This window comes from Nicotiana tomentosiformis, chromosome 2 (assembly GCF_000390325.3).
Source record: "Nicotiana tomentosiformis chromosome 2, ASM39032v3, whole genome shotgun sequence".
Taxonomy (NCBI): Eukaryota; Viridiplantae; Streptophyta; class Magnoliopsida; order Solanales; family Solanaceae; genus Nicotiana; species Nicotiana tomentosiformis.
The window spans coordinates 183,271,272-183,298,558 of record NC_090813.1 but is presented as its reverse complement, the minus strand read 5'-3'; the positions used below and the strand labels follow the sequence as shown (position 1 = coordinate 183,298,558).

The 27,287-nt window shown below is 37.9% G+C and overlaps 1 protein-coding gene and 1 non-coding gene across 2 annotated transcripts; both read left to right on the top strand.

Annotated features, from left to right (window-relative positions):
* Window positions 1–334: 334 nt before the first annotated feature.
* On the top strand, window positions 335–4,509 carry LOC104099800 (plant intracellular Ras-group-related LRR protein 8-like). The gene is made up of 5 exons (XM_009606905.4): window positions 335–538; window positions 864–958; window positions 2,020–2,139; window positions 2,790–2,936; window positions 4,138–4,509. Exons 1-5 carry the CDS (start codon window positions 361–363, stop codon window positions 4,201–4,203), a joined length of 606 nt encoding a protein of 201 aa, XP_009605200.1. The 5' UTR covers window positions 335–360; the 3' UTR covers window positions 4,204–4,509.
* On the top strand, window positions 4,510–4,582 carry TRNAE-CUC (transfer RNA glutamic acid (anticodon CUC)). Its single transcript has one exon. It is a non-coding gene; the product is annotated as a tRNA-Glu (tRNA).
* Window positions 4,583–27,287: the final 22,705 nt, after the last annotated feature.

Genomic DNA, 27,287 nt, shown 5'->3' with positions numbered 1-27,287 from the left:
AATTAAATTGGATTTGTTTACGTCATGACTTACTGAATTCTTAGCTATCTTTACGGAATATTTAAAAGAAAAAATGAATGTATTTACTCATACCCAGCATCTACACTAAACTAACATATATGGCATGAATCTATAAAAAAAATTCATCATTTTATCGTAATTAAAGAATATAAATTTTCATTCAAAAATATTTTTCATAACCATGATATTTTAACCAATTTCAAGGTTAATTTCATCAATGTGATATCGTTTCATAACCATGATATTTTAACCAATTTCTCGTTCAAGGACAATTTCGTCAATGTGATATCTTTGTTTAAATTCGTGAAAAAGGTACCTCAAAAGGAAAAAGACAGAGAAATGGAGAAAGAGGGCACAAGCGATACTGATAATCGGAGCACGATAACGGTGAACGTTAAGTTCAGCGGCCGATCGATGCCGGTGGAAATCTCCGACGAGTCCACCGTCGAACACCTCAAGTCTCTCCTTCAAGCTCTTACTAATGTCCTCCCTCGCAGTCAAAAACTTATTTTCAAAGGTTACTTTCTTTCAATTCTACCCTATCAAGCTTTATTTTTTACTGAATTGGAACTACAAAGTGCTGAATATCCGTGAATTAAGGTATTTGACAAGGCATGAAGTTTAAGAAAGACAGCAACAATTTTAAATTTGTAGTCTAAAACAAGTCATTGACATTTCTGTGCTTATAAATGATGAAGTTTAAAGTTAAATTGTTCCTAAATATATAAAGGTATCATTTCTTTTGGAATTTTTGGACTGACTAATAAATTCAACTGTTATCTGTGTATAAGTATTCATTTGAATTAGATAGTTTCCACAATTTGTGTGTTTTTCACGGACAGGGAAAGTTTTGGTGGATGAAATGACATTGAAGTCGTCGAGGGTTGTAAATGGTGCTAAGATCATGCTTATGCGTTCCCAGGTTTTACATCAAGAGGTACTTCGTGAAGTTTTCTATGATGCTTACTTTTCCTTCTTTGCCTCTATTAGAAATTTTATGCCAGTAGAAAATACTAGAGAATTTTTAGTAATTTTATTTTTAATTTATGTAATGTTGGCCTGAGAGGAATTTGAATAGAGAAACATGCTCAGTGGGATTTGATAATTTATATAGCGGACCCCTACTTGTTTGGGACTGAGGTGTAGTTGTTGTTGTTGCCTCTATTTTCATACACTCTTTGCAGTGATGATTCATGTAGCCGACTCTAACTTGCTTGAGATTGAGACGTTGTTGTTGATATTAATGTTGTTGTTGATATTTAAGAGCCTATTTAATTAGATGGGATTTTCATAGTTCTGTTAGCCCGATATATCTTATATTTACTTTTTTCCAAAGTTAACCCGGTATATCTTGATGTCATGATCTTGTTTGATTATTTACTCATGTCAGTTAAGTTCTCAACTTCGAGAAAGTAAAACATAAGCCTAGGATTTTATTTGTTTTGATTGTGAAAAGTATGTGAACCTTCATCTGTCTGATTTATATACAACACTAAATCTGCAAAGAGCGTGCTATGAAATTGGTTGTTTATGATTGCTCTTGTTTTATAGCTAGACAGTAGACTCCCCACAAGCACCTGCAGCCACTAACATTGTCATTTTAAGTAAAAACCTAAGTTTACTTTAGTATGGAAGAATAACTAATTCCTGCGGGTGGCAATTAGCAGCAAGGACGGAGCTACATGTTTGGATCCCAGATGTGTCATTCTTGCATTTTTTTTTAAACTCCCCTTGTTAAAAATCCTTGCTCTACCATTGATTAACTATTGTGACATTCTGGATACTGAATCTAGATATTGACATATTGGCCTACCAATATTTACTAGCTATTTTTTAAAAAAAGATTGTGAACTAATTGCTTTAATTTGTGTTAATCAAATGCGTGGGACCTGAAGAAAATTCTTTGATAGAACTGGGCTGCATCCTACAGTTCAGAGGCTATTGTCCCTAGGAAAAGAAAAGGATAACAATGAATTCTTACACATTGCTGTTGTACAGGACATGCCAAATGTATTGGAGGATCCAGCAAGCAAAGAGAGGAATAATATTCAAAATACCTCTGTCTCTTGTGAAGCCGTTGCAGGAGTAAGAGTAGAAGTCGATAAGCTCTCACACAGGGTATGTAAGTATTCTTGCAAATCAATGTTGGCACTAGAGTTCGGGATAATTTTCGCGGATGATCGTTTAACTTTTATTTTATTGTACCAAAGTTATAAATCTAATATGGAAAAATAACTCAACTAGACATATGTATCACAGAAAATGAGAACACTGAAAAATGCCAAATTCGGTCTCAGAAAACATAATTGCCACATATCTAAAATTGTCATACAAGTATAGCCACGAAATTGCCTTATATAATATCCACTAAAAAACTATTAAACCGCTCTTTTCCAAACCAACCTAATACTTGGTGTTTTGCACTATGTGGCGCATCATGTGTTTTTCTTTTGACATTTTTTAAGAGGGTCAAAGAATGGTCTTTTTTTCCACAAAAAAAAGGGGTTCCATGTGAATAGTATGTAAGGTAAGTTGTTGAAGTTACGGTCAACTTGTGATTCGGAGACGGGTTTAGCATTTTTCGGCGTTCGTTATTTTCTGTGACGTATAAGCATAATTGAGCATTTTTTTTATTAGGAAAATTTAACTATATGACTTTATAACAGTATGTCACATGAACATTTGTGAAATTAACCTTAGGGTTTTGTTTGGTTTCCTTCAGATGCAGGAATTCTTGATTATGTAAATTGTACTTCTTGTGCATGTAGGTTTCGGTCATAGAGGAAGCTATGCAAAGAGGTACTAAAGTTGAGGACAGAGAATTTGTGGTGCTTACCGAGTCGTTCATGATTCAGCTTCTTAAACTGGATAGTATTGAGGCAGATGGAGAAGCAAGAGCTGAGAGGAGGAAGGAGGTGAGTTGGTGCATACTTTATAAAGCTAGTATTAAGGCAAAATTAGTTACTAATCATCCACAAAGCATCAAATAAGTATCTCAATATAGCATTAAAAACAGAGTTGCTAGTCCTTACCCCTTTGCTGCAACATCTTCTGATCTAGATTTAGTGGTAGCAAATAGGTTCAGCCAGATGTTTTCCAGGTCAATCTTCAGAGTTGCACCAATTTAAGTTGCTCGGACTCTTCACTTGCAGTGCCGCACCCGTGTCGACACGATGTGGGTGTGGGATCCGTGTCGGATCTGGTCAACCGATTTTGGGTACTTTGACCAAAATCAACGGAGAAATTTGGGACAGATACAATAATTTTTGAAAACAAATCAAAAGCTAGGGTGATATGGAAGAAAATGGAATACCTTGTATATATACATTTCTATGTCAGTCCTTTTCCTTTTATCTCCTTCTAAAATTCTACTCTTGTTCAATATTTTCTCCTTCTCGGAATACCTTATAAGTTTTTCACATAATGTATCATAATTTAGACATATTTTTATAACTCTATTTTTAAATAATTGAATTATTTTTAGCTGAATCCCCGCATCCGTATCCGTACCCCCGAATCTTTAAATTTAGATCATGAAAGATCTGACCTCTAGATCCGCACCCGTATCGGACACCCGCACCCGAGTCCGAGCAACTTAGGCACCAATTACTTTTTGTCACATTAAAATAACTGAACTATGTGTGAATTGCTCGAAATATATATGGTTCAAAGGTCAAAATTTTTGCATTCCAGTTTGTCAATCAGCCTAATTATCCAATTATGCGTGGAATAGCAGCACAGTTGGCTGTATATTAGTTTCAGTTTCTGAACTTGATTTCTTGTATTAAGTTATGAGAATTTTTACCTTCAAAAGAGACTTTTCTTTAAATGATGATTTAAGGGATGCATCAATCTTTTGTATCATGGAGAAGAAAAACGTAATGCCCTTCTTGAGTAGTGATGGATTCAATATTTAAACGCTGTGGGTTTTGAGTCGTGTGCCGAGAAAGTGAGTTTTGAAATGTATATCTAATTCTATCTATACTTATTGTTTTGCACACACATATATATAAATGTGATTGGACGGGAATCATTGGGATCTACGGATCCAATGAACCCATTGTTGGATTGTGCTTGAGTGATGTCTCTGACTATAGATTCTACATCTCCTGGCAGGTTCATCGCATTCAGAGTATTGTTGATATGATTGACAATTTTAAGGCAAGAAACTCTAAATTATAATGCTACTTAAATGGTACCATATGAGAGATGTTGGATTCAGGAGTTTGAAGCCTCAATGCACCAAATAGACTACAACAATCCACAAAAATTACTCAGCAATTGGAACTGTTTGATTATGTATCATAGTTTATTGTTTTTACTGATTCACCGTCCTTTTACATCGTACGCCTTGCTTATAATTAGCCCATTAGGTAAGAGGTAATTCTTTTCATACTGCTGAACTCAAAAATTGCTTTGATTGCTTTGCTTGGATTTTCGCTCTACGCAAGCACTTTGTGTGTCATTGTGAACATTGTTATGCAACAATCCGTTGTAGTCTAGTCGGTTAGGATATTCGGCTCTCACCCGAAAGACCCGGGTTCAATTCCCGGCAACGGAATTCTTTTACATTTTTTTTTTTTGTATAAACTAAAAAACTAATAATATTTAGCAAGTGGCAGCAGCAAAGCTATTTCATCACAAAATTTGTGAGTTTTTTGTACGTGAGAGAGCAACTTTCAGAACTGCCTCTTTGGATTCTTCATTGAAAAGGTTTTTGAAGAACTTTAAAAAGAATTAAGACAATACGTAAACAAACACGTCAAATTGTAAAAGCTATTTTACAAAGTTTTAAGGATTTTTTTCTACAAACAATTCTTTAGAGTTAAAATAATTACAGTCGGTTTAAATAATGAATGCAGAGTAATCCTATCTTTTTTCAATGAATAGGTTAACCATGAAGAGTAAAAGTATTTAAAGTTAGAGAATGCACGGGGATTTTTTCCCGAAGATTAGTTTTTTTTTTCTTTTCTATTGTTGTCTAGAATCTAGAGATAAGTTTCACTAGAGAAGGATAAATTTTTACCGTCACTGTTTTTTTAATTAAAAAAATGGTTCTCACCCATGATGGATGAGTTTGTTTGATAATTGAGAGATGTTTAAAATCTTTTGAAGATTTCAGCAATGATTTTCTTGTTCCAACAGTTAACTTTTTGATCAATAAAGTTGTCAAAATTCATAAGCTGCAATTGGCACTTAAAGAGTTACTCTCCAATAGGCATACTAATTCCAAGTCTCATTATGACGCGATATCATAAATCATAAGATATAATTATAATCACAAATACAGCCGAAAGCTTTACAGCTACACAACGGAAATCTCTAAGTATGACATAGTCTAAAATCAACCACAACCTACAATAACCTACAATAGATTTGGAGTACAAATGTACAAAGGGCATAGCCCGAAATAAAAACATAAAAATAGATAGAATAAAGCCGCTCCAAGGTGCAAGTGCGGCCGGCTCTCAACAGGGAGTCAAAAGAAGCAATCAATTAAGTCACTGATATCCCGTAATACCTATGACAATTTTATTCTCATTCAACAAGAGCTTGATTTGGGGATGTTATCTTCCTAAATAAAGCTATAAATAGGAGAATTAGCATAATTTGTAGACACGAAACATTTTGTATACAAAAGTCAGCTCTCATCTTATAATATTATTCTTTGTCTTTACTCTTGAGTATTATTCTTACTTCTGTTACCGGAGAGGCTAAGTTCATAGTCAGGCTTGTATTTCCTTTAAATTTATTTCATAATCTTACTTTTGTTCTTGTTTATTTCATATTTCTGGATCAAATTAATTCACGTGTGATGTTAGGCTAGAAATCTGTGTTTTAGCCGTAGTATTGCAGTCTAATTATTGCATTTTACGTGTGTTTGAGCTTAAATGATAGTGAATTATACTTATTGCGTGTATGCCTTATAGGAAATGATTCCGAACTATTTAGGTAATTTGGAGCGAAATCGAACAAGTTGGAGCTTTGAAATCTGAGTAGAAGTCCAGAAAATTAAGCCGGGATCACGTTCAGGGATCAAGGACCAAGTTCGGATATCAAAAGGTGAACACATGAATTTACTATGAAAAAAGCCACTACTGCGCCACATGGGGCGCCGCGAGGCGCGGCCCGGCAGTGCAAAAGTAGTATGGCAAGCAAAATGCGAGCTCTCTGGATTTCCTCACTAGCGCGCCGCATGGGGCGGCGCGGCTGTGCAAAATTGTTAGAGTGATCTCCAAGTTCGGCTAGGAAATGGTAGTTTCGTTCGGGCTTGTTTCTACATGGTATAAATACACCCAAAACATATTTTTGAAGGGACTTTTGACCTACGAAAGATTGGATAACCAACCAAGGCAAGAAGACTCAAGAATTCATCAATATTACAACCTGCAGTCGGTGTAATACATGAGTTTGTATCTAAATCATTAGCTTTGATGTTTTCATTGTTCTTAAACTTATTTGAGATGTATTACTCCATTGTTATGGAGTTATTTACATTAGGGTGTTGACAGATACGGTGTTTCGATAACATAATTAGGGATTTGATTCTTGATAATTGTTAGAATTAATTGATGGAGCTTTAATTTGTATTGTGAGTCATTTGTTGTTTTGCTTAATCGAAAGAGGAGTTTGATATTGAATTTCTTCACATCTTATAATCTTAATTTAAATTCGTGATTCAAATAGGTAATCGAAAGAGCCTCTTGAATTGTTAATCGAACTAGAAAATAGGAAAATATTCGTGAGAAGTTACCCTTTAGATCATAACCATCATTTCGTTGTTGCAATTGTTTACCGTGCTTCAATTGGATTAATTACTGAATTTACGTTTAATCGAAAGAGGAACATTAACTTCAAGTGCAATCTGATTATCGGTTGAATTCGTGAGAATCAACCGTATTATAGAGTGAATTAACTTAAGAATGGGATCCCGGGTCGGTTATCTTTCACCTATCTTGTCAAATACCCTTATACCTCTCATTGATATTTCTTTGTTGCTCATCTGCTGTCTTTTCTGATCAATTGTTATTTGCTTAATTTTTAGTAGTTCACCGTAGTAACAATTATCAAATCAAGTGTTAATTTTTCAGGATAGTAATCAACTGGAGATTATTCGAACACTTTTTAAATCCAATCCCTGTGGAGACGATAATAAATCTATACTATCTTTGACTAGCGAGCAATAACTTTGTGGTGTGTTTTACGCTCGTCAACGTGTCTATAAATCACATTACAAACTCAACAATACTGTTTTACGTGTAAATAGTTTGGCGCCCACTGCGAGGTATAGACAATTGTGTAATTGTTTTGATCCATTTATCTATTACTAACAAAATTTTGATTCCTTTCTTAGCAAAGAAAAATCAGATATGGCAGTTAACGATGACAACAATGTCTATAGTGTTCGAGAACACAATGAACGTGAAGATATGTTCTAGCGTGATGATTCAACCAGCAAAACCCCTAACAAAGGAGAAGAACCTCCAGTTCGCGAAGGTCTAAATCTTCAACCTATAAGGATTCCAACTCCTGATGACGCAGATGATGAACACATTGTTGAAATGGTCAGAATTGTGAGAGAGCAACATAGCGCAATTATGGATCACCTCTCAAGACAATATCAAGTGACAACGAAGTTGAAATAGGCATTATCGGGTGCTTCCAATAATGCTAATAGAAGAGCTCTGATTCCTTCTAGTGTTCCTGTAAATCAAATAGTTCAAAGAGACGAAAATGACACTCTAAGGGAAGAGTTCAGTTTTAACGAGCCAAGAGGTACCGGTAGCGGATCTGGGAACAATAACAACACAAATGACCCGTTTAAAGCTAAGCTCATAAGATTCATGAGAGAAATGAATGAACGCATGGACCAAGTACAAAGGAATTTCATGCTTAGATGGATTAGATCAAAGGTCGTCTAGAAGTTGTTTTCAACCTTACGAGAGGGTTGATACGCATGGAAATAATGGTTTTCGGTCTTCGGATAGGTTCACTTCCGATAAAAGGGCGGATTGTGGTCGAAGTAGCAGATTGTTGCAGGAGAAAGAGATGTCGGGGTCCCGAGATTCAACATATCCCAGACTATCCGACTACAATTTTAACATCATCTTGGTAGAATTGGTGTCGGTTATGAGGAATATTAAAGAAACTAGGTTTCTAAAGCCAATCTGATCGGATCCTAGCCAATGAGATCCTAATCTATGGTGTGAATTCCATGGAACTCACGGCCATAGGATTGGGGAGTGTCAGCATCTTCGTGAAGAGGTAGCAACGTTGTTGAATAATGGTTACCTCAGAGAATTTTTAAGTGATCGCGTAAAGAAAAACTATGGGAGAAACCAGGATATTGCAGAACCATCAAAACCGGCTGCATGGTCACCTCGGATGATGATAAACATGATCTTTGGAGGAGACGAAGTAAATAGGGTGAGGTTTTCAGCTGCAATGAAGACAAATATATCGGTAAATCATGGCAAGAGGATCCGAAAGATTTCAGAAGATGACATCACATTCACAGAAGAAGAAGATGATGGACTCCTTCTACCACACAACGATGCTTTAGTAATTTCTTTTAATGTTTTAGATTTTAAAATTAAACGTATGTTGGTTGATACAGGAAGTTCAGCCAACATCATACAATGGAGAGTTTTGGAACAAGCAAAGCTGACCGGAAACATAGTTCCAACAACAAAACTTTTAGCGGGGTTCAACTTAACAAGTGTGACTAACCCGAGGAGAAATTTTGTTGCCCACACATGCTGAAGGAGTAACGCAGACCACCTTATTCGAAGTGGTAGATGGCGACATGGGCTATAATATAATCCTTGGAAGGCCATGGATACATGAAATAAAGGTTGTACCTTTAACGTACCATCAACTATTAAAATTTCCAACACTAGAAGGAATCAAACAGATCATAGGAGATCAACCGGCTACAAGGGAGATGAACACAATAATCATTTCCAGTAGCAAGGGCAACAATAGTAGCAAATAGCAATTACAGGAACCGATACCTTCTTTCACCTCGATTGAAGATGGGGAGTCATCAGGGAGTCAGGTACCGAGGTCCTTTTATTTACCAGAAGAGACAGATACAACCAAATCAACCGCAAAAGAGCTCGAACGAGTGTCCCTTTTCAAAATTTCTTGGAAAGAAAATTCCACTTAGGAACGGGGTTGAGTCTAATATTGATTGTTTTTCATGGTAGCATTGTATTCCATTGGAAGTTGATGTCCACAAGCTGAGCTTGGATCCTAATTTTCCTCTGGTAAGGCAAAAGAAATGACCAATAGCAGAGTTCAGAAATATGTTTGTCAAGGAAGAGGTAACCCGATTACTCAATATAGGTTCAATTCGGGAGGTAAATTACCCCAATTGGCTAGCTAACCTAGTGGTAGTACCTAAAAAGAATAATAAATTTAGAATGTGTAGATTATAAATATCTAAATAAGGCATGCCCTAAAGACTCTTTCCCGTTGTCAAACATTGATCAAATAATTGATGCTACAGTCAGGCATGAGTTAGTGAGTTTTCTTGATGCTTATTTCGGGTATAATCAAATTAGGATGGACCCGGAAGATCAAGAAAAGTCATCTTTTATCACAAACTTTGGCACATACTGCTATACTGTGATGCCTTTTGGGCTTAAAAATATCAGAGCCACTTATCAGAGGCTTGTTAATAAAATATTTGAAAAACAGATTGGTAAGACAATGGAAGTTTATATTGACGACATGTTAGTTAAGTCTCTTAGTGCAGGAGATCATCTGAAACATCTCCAAGAGACGTTTGACATTCTGAGAAAGTACAGCATGAAGCTCAACCAGGAGAAATGCGCCTTCAGAGTATGTTCCGGTAAGTTCTTGGGGTTTCTGTTCTCTCAAAGAGGAATTGAAGTAAACCTGATAAAATCAAAGCCATCGATGATATCTCGGACCAACTAATAAGTGTGAATAATGTACAGAGGTTGACCGGTAATTTAGCGGCTCTAAGAAGTTTCATCTCGAGGTCTTCGGAGAATTGCCATCACTTCTTTTCACTTTTATAAAAGAAGAACGATTTTGTATGGACTCTGGAGTGCCAACAGGCACTAAAAGACCTAAAAAGGTACCTGTCTAGCCTTCCGTTGTTGTCAAAACTGGAAGAAGGTGAGCAATTGTTAATTTATCTGGCAGTATTGTGTCATGACCCAAACCGCATGGCCGCGATAGGCACCCGGTGCCTTACACAACTGAGTACCAACGTAACATATCTTTCTTATCATATTGTTATGAGTAAATGGGCCAGAAGGGTCGTCATGAGATAATCGGAATAAAACATAAGGGAATATTAGACATAGGATGACCCAACATGATATAGAAACTTATACATGTGACATACGGGCCTATAAGGCCGACATGATTATTTGTACACTCAAAACATAGGCCGATAAGGTCGTACAAGTATCCATATACATGACATCTGTCTACAAACCTTTAAGAGTACATTAACATCATAAAGGTCGGGACAGGGCCCCAACATACTAATCAATACATCTCCAAATCATACTAACCAAATAGGCAACTCCGGAGCAAGTGGAGTGCACAAACACCTTCCGCTGAGCTGATAGCACACTAGGAGAACTCTCAACCTGTCTATCGGGACCTGCGGGCATGAAATGCAGTGTCCCTAGGCAAAAGGGACATGAGTACAAATAAAGTACCGAGTATGTAAGGCATGAAAGTAGTATATAAAAGACATGAAAGAAACATGGAGTAAAGAACTCAACCTGTAATTCTGAATAGCTGTGTGAATCATGAAAATTTTACAATGTCATGCATGTGCGTATAAATGCCATACCATGCATAGGTATATGTGTACATAACATCATCAAGCCTCTGAGGGCATTCCATCATATCATCTCAGTCACTGTGGGCAAAATCATCAACGTATACCAGCTGATCAGGTGGTGGTGCATTCGCCATAACCTTTCCCCATACCCCATATACATATATAATACGCGTATATAGTGCCATCTGGTTATGGGTCAGTATACATGTATAAATTGATACAATGCATAATGAATTAAGTCAATAATATCTCTCGGAATGTCATGGGACCCATGAACAGACGATATGATAGTAGGACATATGGGGAATCGAGAACATAGGCAATCCTAGTACTTCTAAGAATAAAATCATTTATGAAAGTTGCGTGTTTGCTCATTTCGTTGTACCATATGGATCATGCAAAAAGAAAATAAGGGATAGCCTTAACATACCTCAAATCGTCAATGCAACTCAACAACAAGCTTACGACAACTAGCCAACCCTTTCAATAGCAGAATTTTTTCTTCAATACATAAGAAGCATAGATCCGCTGAGCTTCTTTACAAACTGACTCGCAACTGGAAGACACATCGGAAACATCAACGGAGCTTCAAACCAAATAACTCAACTAAACAATTTTCAAAATGAATCTTTACTCTAAAAGAACAATGCTCTTTTCTCTTAGTTGCTGATTTTTATTTTCAGATTGTTTTCCTCACCTCTCTTTCTTTCTTACTTACTCAATTGTTTCTTTTTTTCTTTTGTCCCAAAAAGACCTCATATAACACACTAAATGTATTGCTCAAAAAGCTTCAAGGACACATCTATACAGTCTGTGCAGTCTCGCAAAACTGCAAACATCTCTCTATTCTGATGTCGTATCGACAAACAGTTTAATGCGTTAGAACCTAGACTCATAGATCTTCAATTTTGTATGTGGATCATCCTATAATTCCAAGTATATTAGGAGAAAATATCTACTATAATTGACCTAATATTCAGCACATTATGGATGTAACTTGTGATAACATTTGCCAACTTTTGTTTCACAACTCGCTTGACTTCAAAACGTAACACACGACTATCATACGACTAAAATAACCTCCTTATTATGTTAATCACCCTGGTATTACTCCAAAAGTACATTTTATAACATTCCAAACTTGTCGACTTTCGACGAAACTTATTTTCTTCAATTCGTTTAGCATCTAAGCTTTTCAACCCTCTTGGTACTTGTTATCCATGATCTTAAATATTTGTAACCTCCAAGGTAACATGATTTACTTACTTTATGTACTTTCAAAGATCTTATTTCTGAACTTACATCAATTGACTTAAGATGTACTCTCACGTACGAAAATATGGGGTGTAACATGTTGGAAGCAGCAATAAGTGATTTTTTGGTTCAGGAAGAAGAAGGTACGTAATTTCCTATTTATTATGTTAGTAAAGTATTATCGGGAGCGGAGATACGATATACGCACCTAAAAGTTGGCCTTAGCTCTCGTAGTTACCTCTCAAAAAGTTAGGCCTTATTTTCAATGTCATCATATAGCTGTTGTGACAACCTTTCCCTTAAAGACAAGCCCAAGACTGCAATCCAATCACAAGTTTTGGCTGACTTCGTGGCCGATTTTAGCCTGGGATAAATGCATTTAGATTCTAAAGAAGTAGTGTTGGTATCGAGAATGGTATCTAGAGTTTGGACCTTGTTTACAGATGGAGCTTCCAACGTAAAATGGTCTGGTCTCGGGGTAATAGTAATCACTCTTTCGGGGGAAATCCTAAGAGAGGCGATTAGAACTATGCCATTAACTAACAATGAAGCCGAGTGCGAGGCTTGGGTTGTAGGACTTGAACTAGCTCCGGGACTAGGTTCCGAGGTCATCGAAATAAAGTGTGACTCCCAGCTGGTTGTGAACCAAGTATACAGAATTTTCAACATCAATGAGGAGTGCATGCAACAATACTTTAACAAGGTTCAAGTATTAATTTCCCTGTTCAAAGAGTGGTCAATCATACATATTCCAAGGGAGGAAAATGTGGAGGCAGACGCATTAGCCAATTTGGGTTCGTCCACGAAAATGAAAGGATTTGATTCTGGTGCAGTAGTTCAATTGGTGTATTCAGTGTTGGATATGGACAGCTACTGTGAAGTTAATTCAACCAACTTAATCTGGGATCGGAGGAATGAGTTTATTGAATATCTAAAGCATGGAATTCCTGAAGACCCAAAATCATCCTGGCACTACGGACTAAGGCAACTCGTTACTGTCTGGTTTATAGATATTTATATAGGAGGTCATTCCAAGGACCATTGACTTGGTGTTTAGGGACGTCGGAGGCTGACTACGTGATGAGGGAAGTTCATGAAAGAGTATGCAAAAACCATTCTGGTGCAGACTCATTGGTTTTTAAGTTAGTTAGAGTTGGCTACTATTGACCCTGGATGGATCAAGACGCAAAGATATTTGTATAAAAGTGTGATAAATGTCAATGACATGAACAGTTAGTGTATCAACCGGCGTAACTTTTACATTTGGTGGTGTCACCATGGCCATTCATGAAATGGAGGATGAATATAGTCGGTCCCTTACCACAAGGACCCGGTAAGGTAAAATATCTTTTGGTTTTAAATAATTATTTTATTAAATGGGTTAAAGTATATGCTTACCAAAAGATCGGAGAACGAGAAGTGATCGATTTTATATGGGATCATATCGTCTGCCGGTTTGGAATACCAAAAGAAATTGCTTGTGACAACCGGCCACAATTCATAGGTTCCAAAGTCACAAAGTTTTTGGAAGGATTGAAGATTAAACGAATAACATCTTTACTATATCACCTAAGTGCTAATGGATATGCGGAGTCAACCAACAAGGTAATTATCTAAAACCTTAAAAAGAAGTTAAAAGATACAAATGGCAAGTGGCCAGATGAGTTACCGGGTGTGTTGTGGGCATATCGGACCACGGCGAAGTCGAGCATAGGTGAAACACCCTTCTCACTTGTATATGGTTAAGAGGCTTTGATCCCGGTGGAAGTGGGGGAACCGACCTTAAGGTTTTCTTGAGCAAGCTAAGAAACAAACAATGAAGCATTACTTGTTAAACTAAATTTACTAGAAGAGCACCGGAATTTGGCATATATGAGGATGGTGACACAAAATCAAAGTATGGAAAGGTATTATAACCGCATAGCAAATCTCTGTTATTTCAAAGTTGGGAATTTGGTTATGAGGAAAGTTGCTCAAAGTACTCTAAAAGTTAACACCGGGAAGCTGGGGACAATATGGGAAGGACCTTACTGGGTTTCAGCTATAATCGGTAAAGGTTAAAATGAATTGGAAAATCAAGATGGAATTAGATTGCCAAGCAATTAGAATGTGACTCACCTCAGAAGGTATTATTGCTAAAGATCCTTGCTAGTACTGAAAGTATGTGCTGCATTTTTTCCCTTCGTCTAGTTTTTGTCCCAATTGGATTTTTCTGGCAAGGTTTTTAATGAGGCAACAATGTAAAGCATACTACGAATGAATGGTTATCTGCAAATGCAAGAATTCTAGTGTTCAAATTCTCATACTTAGCATCCGAACACTGGGGAAACTATTACATGTCAAGACACTACTAAAAGTGTCACGAAGACCGGGTACTATTAGAATCGGGATCAATGTCTTATCATGACTAGGGACTGCATGATCAGTCCCGTAGAAATAAGTTGTACAAGTTAGTCATATGTATTGGCAAATTTATTTACTTAAGCAAATGAATGTTTATGTAAATGTACTTTTAAATATAGAGAGAATAAATCAAAGTCTTTTTATTTTTATCTTATTTCTTGTCCGAGTGAAAAGTTAATTTACATTATCGTTTGAAAGTTAGATAAAACTTCAAATTCTTATGCTGGAATAAACATGAGACGTCCTCTTCAAGAGCACTATGAGAAGGCATGGGAGAAAATATGTTATTGATATTGGATGATAAATACAATACAAGAGGTCCCTATTTCTAGCTATACACTAAAAGGAGATATTACTTCTCTTCCAATGTGGGACAAGACTATACTATACATATCTGTAAACTAACACCCCCCCTCAAGCCGGTGCATACACATCATATGTACCGAGCTTGTTACACATGTAACTAATACGAGAACCAGTAAGAGACTTAGTTAAAATTTTTGCTAGTTGAGCATTCGACTTTACAAATTTTGTAACAATATCTCCTGAAAGTATTTTTTCTCTTACAAAGTGACAGTCGATCTCAATGTGTTTAGTCCTCTCATGAAACACCGAATTTGACGCAATATGAAGAGCAACTTGATTATCACACACCAATTCCATCTTGCTGATTTCTCCGAACTTTAACTCCTTGAGCAATTGCTTGACCCAAACTAACTCACACGTTGCCATAGCCATGGTCCGATATTCGACTTCGGTGCTAGATCGAGCAACTACATTCTATTTCTTGCTCTTCCACGAGACCAAATTACCTTCTACTAGAATACAATATCCAGATGTAGAACGTCTATCAAAAGGTGATCCTTCCCAATCAGCATCTGTGTACCCAACAATATGCTCGTGGCCTCGATCCTCGAATAATAATCCTTTGCCTGGGGTTGACTTTATATATCGAAGAATGCGAACAACTGCATCCCAGTGACTATCACATGGAGAATCCATAAACTGACTTACAACACTCACCGGAAAAGAAATGTCAGGTCTAGTCACTGTGAGGTAATTCAATTTGCCAACCAACCTCCTATATCTCGTAGGGTCTCTAAGAGGCTCCCCCTGTCCAGGCAGAAGTTTAGCATTCTGAATCATAGGAGAGTCAATAGGCATGCAACCCATCATTCCAGTCTCCTCATGAATGTCTAAGGCATACTTTCGCTGTGAAATAACAATACCTGAGCTAGACTGAGCGACCTCAATACCTAAAAAATACTTCAATCTGCCCAGATCCTTAGTCTGAAAGTGCTGAAAGAGATGCTGCTTCAGATTAGTAATACCATCCCGATCATTGCCAGTAATAATAATATCATCACCATAAATCACTAGATATATACACAAATTAGGAGCAGAATGCCGATAAAATACAGAGTGATCAGCCTCACTACGGGTTATGCCGAACTCCTGAATAATTGTGTTGAACTTACCAAACCAAGCTCGAGGGGATTGTTTCAAACCATATAATGACCTGCGCAATATGCACACACAACCATTAAACTCCCCCTGAGCAACAAAACCAGGTGGTTGCTCCATATAAACTTCTTCCTCAAGATCACCATAGAGAAAAGCCTTCTTAATGTCTAACTGATAAAGAGGCCAATGACATACAACAGCCATGGACAAAAAGAGACGAACAGATGTAACTTTAGCCACGAAAAAGAAAGTATCACTATAATCAAGCCCAAAAATTTGAGTATATCCTTTTGCAACAAGACGAGCCTTAAGCCAATCAACCTGGCCATCCGGATCGACTTTGACTGCATAAACCCAACGACAACCAACAGTAGACTTACCTGCAGGAAGAGGAACAAGCTCCCAAGTGCCACTCGCATGTAAAGAAGACATCTCGTCAATCATAGTATGTCGCCATCCTGGATGAGATAGTGCCTCACCTGTAGACTTAGGGATAGAAATAGTGGACAAAGAAGATATAAAAGCATAATGAGGTGACGACAGATGATGATAACTTAAACCGACATAGTGGGGATTAGGATTAAGTGTGGATCGTACACCTTTGCGGAGTGCAATTGGTTGACTAAGAGGAGACAAGTCCGCAGTAGGTGCAGAATCTGATGCAGGGCGTGAATCACCTGAGCCTGATGGTGGATGTGGACGACGATGATAAGTCAATAGTGGTGGAGCTGCAGAAGGTTGAACTGGATTATGTGGAGGAACTAGAGCTATAGGTGGTGGAGCTACAACTAGAGTTGAAGGTGAAGGAACTGGAGCTATAGGTGGTGGAGCTGGAGTGATTGAATCTCCAAAAGATGAAACTGGTAGTACCTCAGAAATATCTAAGTGATGACCTGAACCTATGAAGTATGATTAGGTTTCAAAGAAGGTAATATCAGCGGACGTAAGGTACCACTGGAGGTTAGGAGAGTAGCATCTATACCCCTTTTATGTTCTCGAGAAACCCAGAAATACACACTTAAAAGCACGAGGAGCTAACTTATCTTTTCCTGGAGTAAGGTTGTGGACAAAACAAGTGCTTCCAAAGATACGGGGTGGAAGAGAGAACAAAGGTAAGTGGGGAAACATGACAGAGAATGTAACTTGGTTCTGGATAGCTGAAGATGGCATACGATTAATAAGATAGAAAGATGTAAGAACTTTATCCCCCCAAAAATGCAACAGAGCATAAGATTGTATGAGTAGGGTACGAGCAGTTTCAATAAGATGTCTATTCTTTCTTTCAGCTACCCCATTTTGTTGAGATATGTACGGACAAGATGTTTGATGAATAATCCCATGAGATTTCATAAACTGCTGAAATGGGGAAGACAAATACTCTCGGGCATTATCACTACGAAATATGTGAATGGAAACCCCAAATTGATTTTGAATTTTAGCGTGGAAGGTCTGAAAAATAGAAAATAGCTCAGATTGATTTTTTTATCAAAAATATCCAAGTGAACCCGGAATAATCATCAATGAAACTAACAAAGTAGCGGAATCCCAAGGTGGAACTGACCCGACTAGGACCCCAAACATCTGAATTGACTAAAGTAAAAGGTGACTCTGCTCGATTATCAAGACGCCGAGGGAAATATGAGCGAGTATGCTTACCGAGCTAACATGACTCACACTTTGGAGATGACAAGTGAGATAAACCAGATACCATTTTCTGATGTTTTGACAAACTGGGATGTCCCAACCGTTTATGTAATAAATCTGGTGAATCAGTAATATGACAAGTTGTAGAAGGAAGACAAGATGTGAGTCCATGTGATTTAGCAAGGATAAGGTAATAAAGTCCGTTGATTCATGCCCATTACCAATGATCCGCCCCGTACTGCGTTCCTGTATAAAACTTGGTCATCAAGAAATAAAAATAACGCATTTAAGTGATTTGGCTAAGCGACTAACAACTATGAGATTAAAAGGACTATTGGGAACATAAAGGACTGAATCTAAAGGTAAGGAGGGAAGTGGGCTTTCTTGACTTATTGCAGTTGCCATGGTTTGAGACCCATTGGCCATTGTGACTTTTGGAAGAGATTGAGATTACAAAATAGTAGAGAAAAGAGATTTGTTACCAGGAATATGATCTGATGCACCTGAATCGATGACCCAAGACTCAGAGGATGAAGATTGGGAGAAGAAAGTCACGCTATTACCTGTTTGAACAATAGAATCTATCTCAGAAGATGTGTGCTTACATGATTTGTACTGAAGGAACTCAATATAATCTGCTAAAGAAACCATCTGACTATTCAAAGCATCGATTCCCATGCTGCTATAATTTGTAGTAGTAGGGTTAATTTGAAATAGTGAAAATAAGTAACTCCTGTGAGAAAACTGAAGAAATAGCTTGAAAAACATTGTTTACAGTAGGAAAACAGAACAATGTTCTGCGCTGGAAACACTGTTCACGCTGGAAACAATGTAGCTCGCCGAAAAATTCCAAACTTGTCGTAATTTGTCATAATCAGGATGGATAGAATCAGAATTCCCTTGCGAGCAAGCTGTCCTAAAGAAATATTTTCAAAAACTGGCCGGAAAGGTGGCCAGAACCCTCGCCGAAAAAGTTGATGTTGCCGGCGCGTGGAGGAGTGTGGCGGCTTTTCTGCCGGATACATTTTCAGGGGTTGGTCATCGGAGGGTAATCTACCTCGTGGCGGTGTTGGTTTTAGCACAACGCCGACAGAAAGTGACTTTCACTTAGACAAGCCTTAGGTCAGCGGAAAAAATTACACGATGACTAAGTTCTTTCTTTCCGGTTAACGTTGGAATGGCGCATAACGATCTTTTCTCACTAATGCTCTGATACCATGTGAGAAGGCATGGGAGAAAATATGTTATTGATATTGGATGATAATAACAATACAAGAGGTCCCTATTTATAGTTATACACTACAAGGAGATATTACTTCTCTTCCAATGTGGGACAAGACTACACTATACATATTTGTAAACTAACAAGCACCATAAACATAAGGGCCCTCTCTTACGAAACGCTCATAGTCAAAGGGTAGATTCTAAAAGTATTCATGCCCGGAATCAAACGTTTTCGGATGTAAAAAGATTGTCGAAGCTTTGTTAGTTAAATAAAAAGGAATATCTTTTGCACAATATTTAAGCAAAGAATTTATTTCATTAATTAAAGTTCCAAACTCCATAAAGTAGTTTTGGCATAGTTACAAAAGTAAAAAAAAAAAATATACATCTAAAAGTATTTATTTTCTTTATTGGGAGAAGGTTGTTCCGCTTCCGGATAAGTGCCTTCATCTTCATCTTCTTCCTCGATTTTCTCTTCGGTTCCCGAATACCCAGAGTTAGTATTCGAAGATTCAGAAGCAACAATCCGAGCTGAGAGGTTCTTGAGAGCGGTTGTCTCCAGTTCGCGAGATTTGGAAATGTAGTCATCAATATTTGCAATGCCTTCTTTGGCCTCCTCTAAAGTCTTCCTCTTCATATGATATATGGCATAGGGTTTCTCGAAGATGATGGAACCTTCCTGGTCTTGGATTTTAGCTTGGAGTTTTTCAATCTTCGATTGAAGCTTGTCATTTTCAGCTTTGACAATGCAGATCTTGGAATCAAGGTCAACATTTGTTGTAGCATGAATTTGATTATGCTCCACGACCCTTTTCATACTTTCCTCCATCTTTGCTCTCTGATTCTCGGCAACATTGGCTTCCCCATTCACAGTATCGTGCCGTTCAACCCACTTAGCCTTTGCCTCAGTAAGGTCTTCATGTAGCTGGGAAGCTTCTTAGCTGTAAGCCATTTTATCTTGCCCGAATTGCTGCAATCGAGCCTCAAGAACATCTATTTAAGTAATTTTTGCCTCCAACATCGAGAGGCGCTCGAAAAATTGATTTTGTTAGGCTAAAAGCTGATATCGTTCCGACAAAAGTCCTTGCTTGTCCAAAATAAACCTTTACATGCCCTCAAAAGTAAGAAGGTTGTCCTGGAAAGGTTAGAGTTAAAATTATTAATGCAGTGTAAAAATGAAAACGAGATTGAAGAAAGTTAGATGGATACCTGCGCCGAGCAGTGCATGTTATTGTTTAGCAAACATTCATCGGAGAGAGAATCTATCTTTCTCCTATCTTTTTCTAAGGCTAGTGGCTTCAGATAATTGACAAGCTCCATCGGCTTGGAAAGTAGATGGCACTCATTCAAAACCAAAAGGAAGGCACTTCGTTTTCCATGAGGGTCCTAAGTGGGTGCCGAGTAAGTATTTTCAAAATTTTTGTGGTCGAGCGACCGTGAGGAAGGAACGTTTATTGTCCGTTCAGTTGAGGGCAATGGAGAAGAAACAACTAGTGTAGATAGAGATGCGGGTGCGATTGGCTTTGAAGATAAAGGTGGAGGAAGGTGTAGGAAGGTCAGGGAATGAACTCTTTTGGTTAGAAGAAATTATGGGGATTGAAAAACTAGAAAAAAGCATTTTTGGCCATTTCCATTCCCCCAGAGTCCTTAAACTTCTTCTAGGGGTGGAGTTTGAAGCTCACCCGACTGAGCATCCGGTTAAACCGATGAAGATCTTTTTCTTCTGCAACTGCTTTATCATCGATTTCTTTGTCATCGAGGACCACTGTGGTTGGTCCGGTTGGTTTTCTTTTCAATTTCTTCCCCTAAATCCCAGTCGAGGAGGTGCGTTTTCTTTTTGATTTCTTATCTTTAGGTTGGGGACTCCTGGAGGAGGTGCCTTCACCGGAAGCGAGAGCAGATTCACAAGCTTGCCTCTGATTGAGGGCATCTTACAGTACCCGTTCGGATTCCTCTAGGTCATCGAGATCCTCGATGTTGGGATACACAACGGAACCTTTCGGAAGTCTCGTGTGGTTCAAAAATGCATTTAACAAATTATTTCTAAGTTATTTTGTAATATTGAAAGGAGGGGATGAAGAATCTTTATTTACCGTAAATTTTGGCTTTCCACCCATATTTGGGAGCCATTTCTTCCCACCTTCGGGACTCCAATGTTGTGATATCCAGAATTTTCCATACCCATAGGCCAGGTTTTGAACCCATGGTGGTTTCCACTAAGAATTTGGAATGAAAAAAAACAAAAAGTTAGCAAAGAAAGAAGTTTTCTTTTTTTTACATGGAAAGGAAACAGATACACGAATACTTACGAAAAAGATTTCATTATTCGAGAAAAGCTGGTGTTGTGGTCGGGATGATTTCCCTGGTAGCAATGACAACAGACTGTTCCATCTATCCACGATCATTGTCGTCGTCAACGCTGGTGAGGAGAGCATGATAACCGTATTTGCTAAGTTTAGCACTCCCACACAGAATATCTTTGGGGGGTAAAGGTTCATTATGTGTGAAAGAGTTAACATTTTCCCGATGTCAGAGTACAATTGACAGAGACAAGCCACCGTACACCATATGATGGGCCTACTAGTGCCAGACAGATTTAGTAGCAATGATAAAATTCCAAGATTATTGGGTTGATTCTATCGATTCCTTGAATCACTCCCACCTCATTAGGAGGGAGAATTTCAATGGTTTTCCAATTGCAATCTTCCTTCACGGCAGGGATGCTAGAAGGACGAATGGAAGAAGGAAACCTGGGGACAGGCCAATATATGTCACTTGTGGAGTTTACAGGTTCTTTTTGTTTTAAAAGGCAGATTTCGTACTAAGTTTAAGAGGTATGATGTAGTTCACGGAATGAGGTTACTCAACTTCAATTACCTTTGTTTTGGTTTTCTTTTGGCCACCTCCGAATAAAAGGCCAGTGTTTTCGAGGAAACTCTATTAGAAGACATGTTTATGAAGAAAAGTTTTACTAAGAAAGTTAAATGTTGCAGAGGGTTTTAAGGAGATTCAAAGAAGAATAAGAAGTTGTGAAAGTAAAGAGTAAAAATGATGAGTAAGGGTGAAGTTATGGACGACAAAAATCGTGGTCATGATTACCTTGAAATATTTGCCGAATCATAGAACAACACGTATTTGGGTCATTAAATGCAAGAAAACATGCGTCATTTTAAGTATCAGAAGGCGGTCAGGAACTTTCCCTCCAAGAAAAGAATTTTTATCTACTTCCCTGTAACACTAAGTTGCGTCACCGAAAAGTACAGTAACTATCTGTATGGGGTAAAAATTAATTAGAGATAGTTAGACCAATGACGAAGTGACACGTGGAACTGAAGACAAGTGAGACGTGAGTCAGTAAATAGCTAATACCGGATGCAAGTATGTGACCGATACTAGATGAATACCAAAGGCAGAGTAGCCGACAATAAAAATTCAAAGAATTGATATCGGAGAGAGTTCAATGAGCATCCATTATAGAGAATATCAGTATTGCCAATCGTTATGCATCATCAATGACGATTTTATTCTCATTCAAAAGGAGATTGATTTGGGGATCTTGTCTTCCTAAATAAAACTATAAATAGGAAAATTAATATCATTTGTAGACACGAAACATTCTGTATAAAAAAATATAGCTCTCGTCTTATAATATTATTCTTTGTCTTTACTATTGAATATGGTTCTCACTTCTGTTACTAGAGAGGCTAGTTCATAGCCAGGCTTGCATTTCCTTTAAATTTATTTCATAATCTTAATTTTGTTCTTGTTTATTTCATATTTATGGATCTAATTAATTCACGTATCTATAAATCACTTTATAAATTTAATTGTACCCTTTTACGGGTAAACACCTAATAAGATCACCAATATGCCTTCCTGTCTAACCCCTAGGATCAAGTCTATAAAATATCATGCAAGCATGGACACAATATAACATACATAGCCCCGGATAACCTATACCATGTGCAACAATCATAAACAAGTAGATATGCCACATACTGGACTATGCACACTAGGCCATTACCGAAAGATGACTAAACCAACTCATGCACACTAGGCCCTTGTGGAAAAGAGAGTGTCGACTAGACCAATTTACGCATACTAAGCCCTCGTGGATAAAGGTTTTACTAGATTCATATGCCCTCACCGAACAGGACAGTTAGACCAAACCATCATGATACCAATATAACTCATCTCATTAAAGCACATAAGATATACAATACAAGTCAATCAACATCAATTGATAGATAAAAAGTCACGTCATGAATGTCAACCACGCATAACAACACATATCATAACATGCTTAATATACTTGAAAACTTGCATGCTATACTTAGTTTATCGAAATCAGATACATAATATGCTTTAAAATCTCAAAGTAGCATGTCATAGTTACAAAAGAGTATAACATAGCAAATTCGTCAAAATAGTATATAGGTCCTAGAAAGTACGCGCCTTACAACATACTAGCATTGTGAAAGCGTTTATTTAAGTTCTAAATCATACTTTTAGAACATCAAGCATTCAAGAGGCTAAAAGTTTCACTTACCTAGAAGTGGGCTTGCAAGCTTCCTAATCTTTAAAATGTCTAAGACTTCAATTAAATGACCTCAAATATTCTTAATTTATTCAAAATATTAAATAACACATTTAATTAGGCTAAACAAGTCATTTTCATATTTTTTGAGAAAGTTAAAGTTAATGTTGAAAGTCAACTTGGTCATACCCCAAAATGAGTTATTGATTCCTATTACCCGTTCGCTCATGAGTTTAAATCTATGCTTAGATTCTCATTTGTGGTACAGTTACTTAGTCTAATCTCCAAAAGTAAAGGTATCAAAATTGGCCCAGAAAAATATGACCCGCCGAAACTTGGGACCTGCGCAACCCACAATGACCTGCCATTTATTAGATGCATCCCATTTTGATACAACTCATCTCAGCTCTTCTAAAGTTCTGCTGATTTTTTGCCCAAATTAATGCATGAGTAACTTTGCCAAAATACCTTTAAAATAATTTTTTTTATTTGATATGTTATATATGACCATAACAAAAGCAAAAGAATATTATTTGATAACTAAGTAATTCATAAGACAATAAACATATTAATTAAATCTTGGTAAGAGTTGTGAGGATTAGGATATGACCCAAATTTTAGGCCTTCTTGACTCAGCCCATCTCCGCCCAAGTAACTTTTGGGTGAGTCAATAACGTGCGCATTTATTAATGTAACAATCTGGCCGGTCGTTTTGAGATTATTAGCTCTGACCCCCTATTTATTGCTTCCCCTATCTCATTTTATGGCTACTTGACTTGCCGGGGTACTTGGTGTCGGGTTCGGGAGAGTTTCGGAGCGGAAATGGGACACATATTCCCTAAATTAGAAGTTTAAGTTGTAGGAGTCGACCGTAGTTTGATCTGTGTAAAGACAATATCGGAATGGAGTTTTGACAGTTTTAATAGATCCGTATGGTGATTTTGGTCTTAAGAGCGTGTACGAATGTTAATTTGGAGGTCCGTAGGTCGCTTTGGCGTAAATTGGCGAAAGTTGGAAAGTTGGATAATTTTTGAAAAGTTTGACCGGGAGTGGACTTTTGATATCGAGGTCGGATTCCGATTCCGTAAGTTGAAGTAGGTCTGTAATGTTAATTGTGACTTGTGTGCAAAATTTGAGGTCAATCGGATGTAGAAGTTTGAAGTTTTAAAGTTCATTAAGCTTGAATCGATGCGCAATTCGTGTTTTTAGTGTTGTTTGATGTGATTTGAAGGTTCGACTAAGTTCATATGATATTTTAGGATCTATTGGTATATTCGGACAGGACCCCAGGGGGCCCGGGCGTGATTCAGATTGAATCCGGAATAAATTTTGGATTTGTGCAAGTGGTGAAGCTCCGAGCTTCTGGTGTCATCGCACCTGCGGTGGGGTTGGTCGCAGTGCGGACTCGCAAAAGTGAGCAATTGGCCACAGGAGCGAAGCTGGCTTGGCCCAGATGGGATCGCAGGAGCAAGGAGAGAGCCACAGAAGTTGAAATTCTGGCCATAAGTGGAATCCGCACTTGCGATGGTTTTTCCGCAGGTGCGACATCGCATGTGCGACTGAGAGCCCGCAGATGCGAAATCGCTGGGCAGAAAAGGGCTAAGTTCGAGGGTTTAATTTCATTATCCATTTTTGGACCTATAGAGGTCGGATTGAGGCCATGAATCTATTGTTGTTTTCATCATTTAATTAGTGTTTTTAGTTGGTAATTTTGGGGGGAAATTGAGAAAACTTCTTAGGCTAAAAATTGGGGATTTGAAAGGCGATTTGAGGTCGGATTTGAGTAATTCTTGTATGGTTGGACTCGATATCGAATGGGTGTTCGATTTTTATAATTTTGGCCGGGTTCCGAGACGTGGGCCCGGGGGATTATTTGGAACGATTTTTCAATTCTTTGCTAAATTCCTAATTTCATTATATAAATTAGTTTCCTATAGTTATATTTATACTATGAAATTATTTTGGGTAGATTCGAGCCGATCGGAGTTGGAAAATTGAGGGAAAGGCCTTCTTATCGATTGATTGGGTGAGATTTGAGATAAGTGACTTGTCTAACCTTGTGTGAGGGAAATTTTCTTAGGATTTGGTATTGTTGTGAAAGTTTGTGATATATGAGGGCTGTGTGCGCAAGGTGACGAGTGCGTACACAGGCTAAAGGTTGAAATTCCAATTTTATTTAAGTAGTTTACATTCTATGCCTTAACTGAGTTACTTTATCATGTATAGTCATCATGTTTAGCTTAATTTCACATGCCTACTTGTCTTATCTCTTATTTGCAACTTGTACTATACGTTTAGTTGAATTACCTGCTTTCTTAATTTCATGTTCCTTGTTTAACTGTGGGATTCTTTTCTTGAAATTGCTATTCTTTAAATATCGTTGTTTCAGTTGTTTTGTTTGGTTTCTGTGATTTATTGTTGAGATGACTGTTTGGTTGTTGCACGAGGTTTCTGCTGTGCGGTTGTTATTGTTTGCACGAGGTTTCTGTCGTACCGTTGTGATTATCGATACGCATGCGGTGGTATAAGGTCTGGGTGTTAAAACGCATGTGGTGAGATACGATGGGCTTGATACGTGTGGCTAGTAAGAGAACTACTAGAAGTCATGCGGTGTGATAAGGTTGGCTAAAACGCGGGATGCGATTTCGAGAAAATATTTTCCTAAACAAACTATAAAGGCTCTCGCGATGATATAGGGAAAGATTGTGAGATATTTACTTTTGGGACTACGAGGCAGTACCTCGGGAGTGTCCCTGTTATATTCCTCTATTTGTTGTATTGTTGTTATTGTTGTTGTTCCTTAACTTGTAAGATTTGCCTTTCTTTTCATGTTGTACTTGTCTTCCTTGTTTTTGTGTTTTTACTTTCGGTAAATTCTCATTGTTTCACTTCTCTGTCATTTCATTATATTATTATATCTTCTGCATTGTTTCTTATTATTTCCAGTAGGGCATGCCCTGACCTCATCACTTCCCTACCGACGTTAGGCGTGGCACTTACTGGGTACCGTTGTGGTGTTCTCATACTACGCTTCTGCACATCTTTTGTGCAGATCCAAGTACTACCTACCAAATCAGGTACTAGTGAGCTGGTCCGTACATGGAGACTTCAAGGTACATATGCCAGTATCCGCAGACCTTGGAGTCCCCCTCTATCTTTATTATGTTGTTTCCTTATCTTCATTAGCCTCTGATGTATAAGTATATTTAGTGTTTCTCTTTAGATCTTGTGACTCATATCTACCGGGTTTTGGGAGTTGTTATACTGGAATTGTAGTTTTTGTTTATTACAGATGTTCATGTTTTGAAATTTGGCTTAATATTTTAGTTATTCCGCATACTTGATTTGGCTTACCTAGTTTTAGAGAGTAGGTGTCGTCACGATATCCAACGTAAGGAATTTGGGGTCGTGACAAGTTGGTATCAGAGCACTAGGTTCAAAGGTGTTATAAGTCACAAGCAGGTTTAGTAGAGTCTCACGAATCGGTACGGAGACGTATGTTCTTATCTTTGGGAGGCTATGGAACTGTTAGGAAACGCTTCACTTCTTTGATTCCTTATCGTGCGGAATTGTTGACTTCGGATTCTAAATTTTGTTTTTCTATTCTCGCACAGATGGTGAGGACAAGTACAATTGGATCAGATGACCAGACACCCGCGCCTCGTGCTAGAACTGCGAGAGACGGGGGTATGGGGTCAGGGTAGAGGTCGAGGACATCCACGTGGTGCAGCCAGAGCACCCTCCCGAGATGCTACAGAGGATCCACTTGTAGCTCCAGTTGGAGGGTAGGCACCTGAGACGCTTGTTACTGCACCAGCCCTCCAGGGGACTCTCGCCCAATTTCTGACCATGTTCAGCGCTTTGGCTCAGGTAGGGTTGATACCACTTACTCCTGCCACATCTTAGGCC

Coding starts and splice junctions, on each gene's coding strand:
- LOC104099800 (XM_009606905.4), top strand. CDS start 361: ATGGAGAAAGAGGGCACAAGCGATACTGATAATCGGAGCACGATAACG. Junction 959..2,019: donor CCCAGGTTTTACATCAAGAG/GTACTTCGTGAA, acceptor GCTGTTGTACAG/GACATGCCAAATGTATTGGA. Junction 2,140..2,789: donor TCGATAAGCTCTCACACAGG/GTATGTAAGTAT, acceptor TTGTGCATGTAG/GTTTCGGTCATAGAGGAAGC.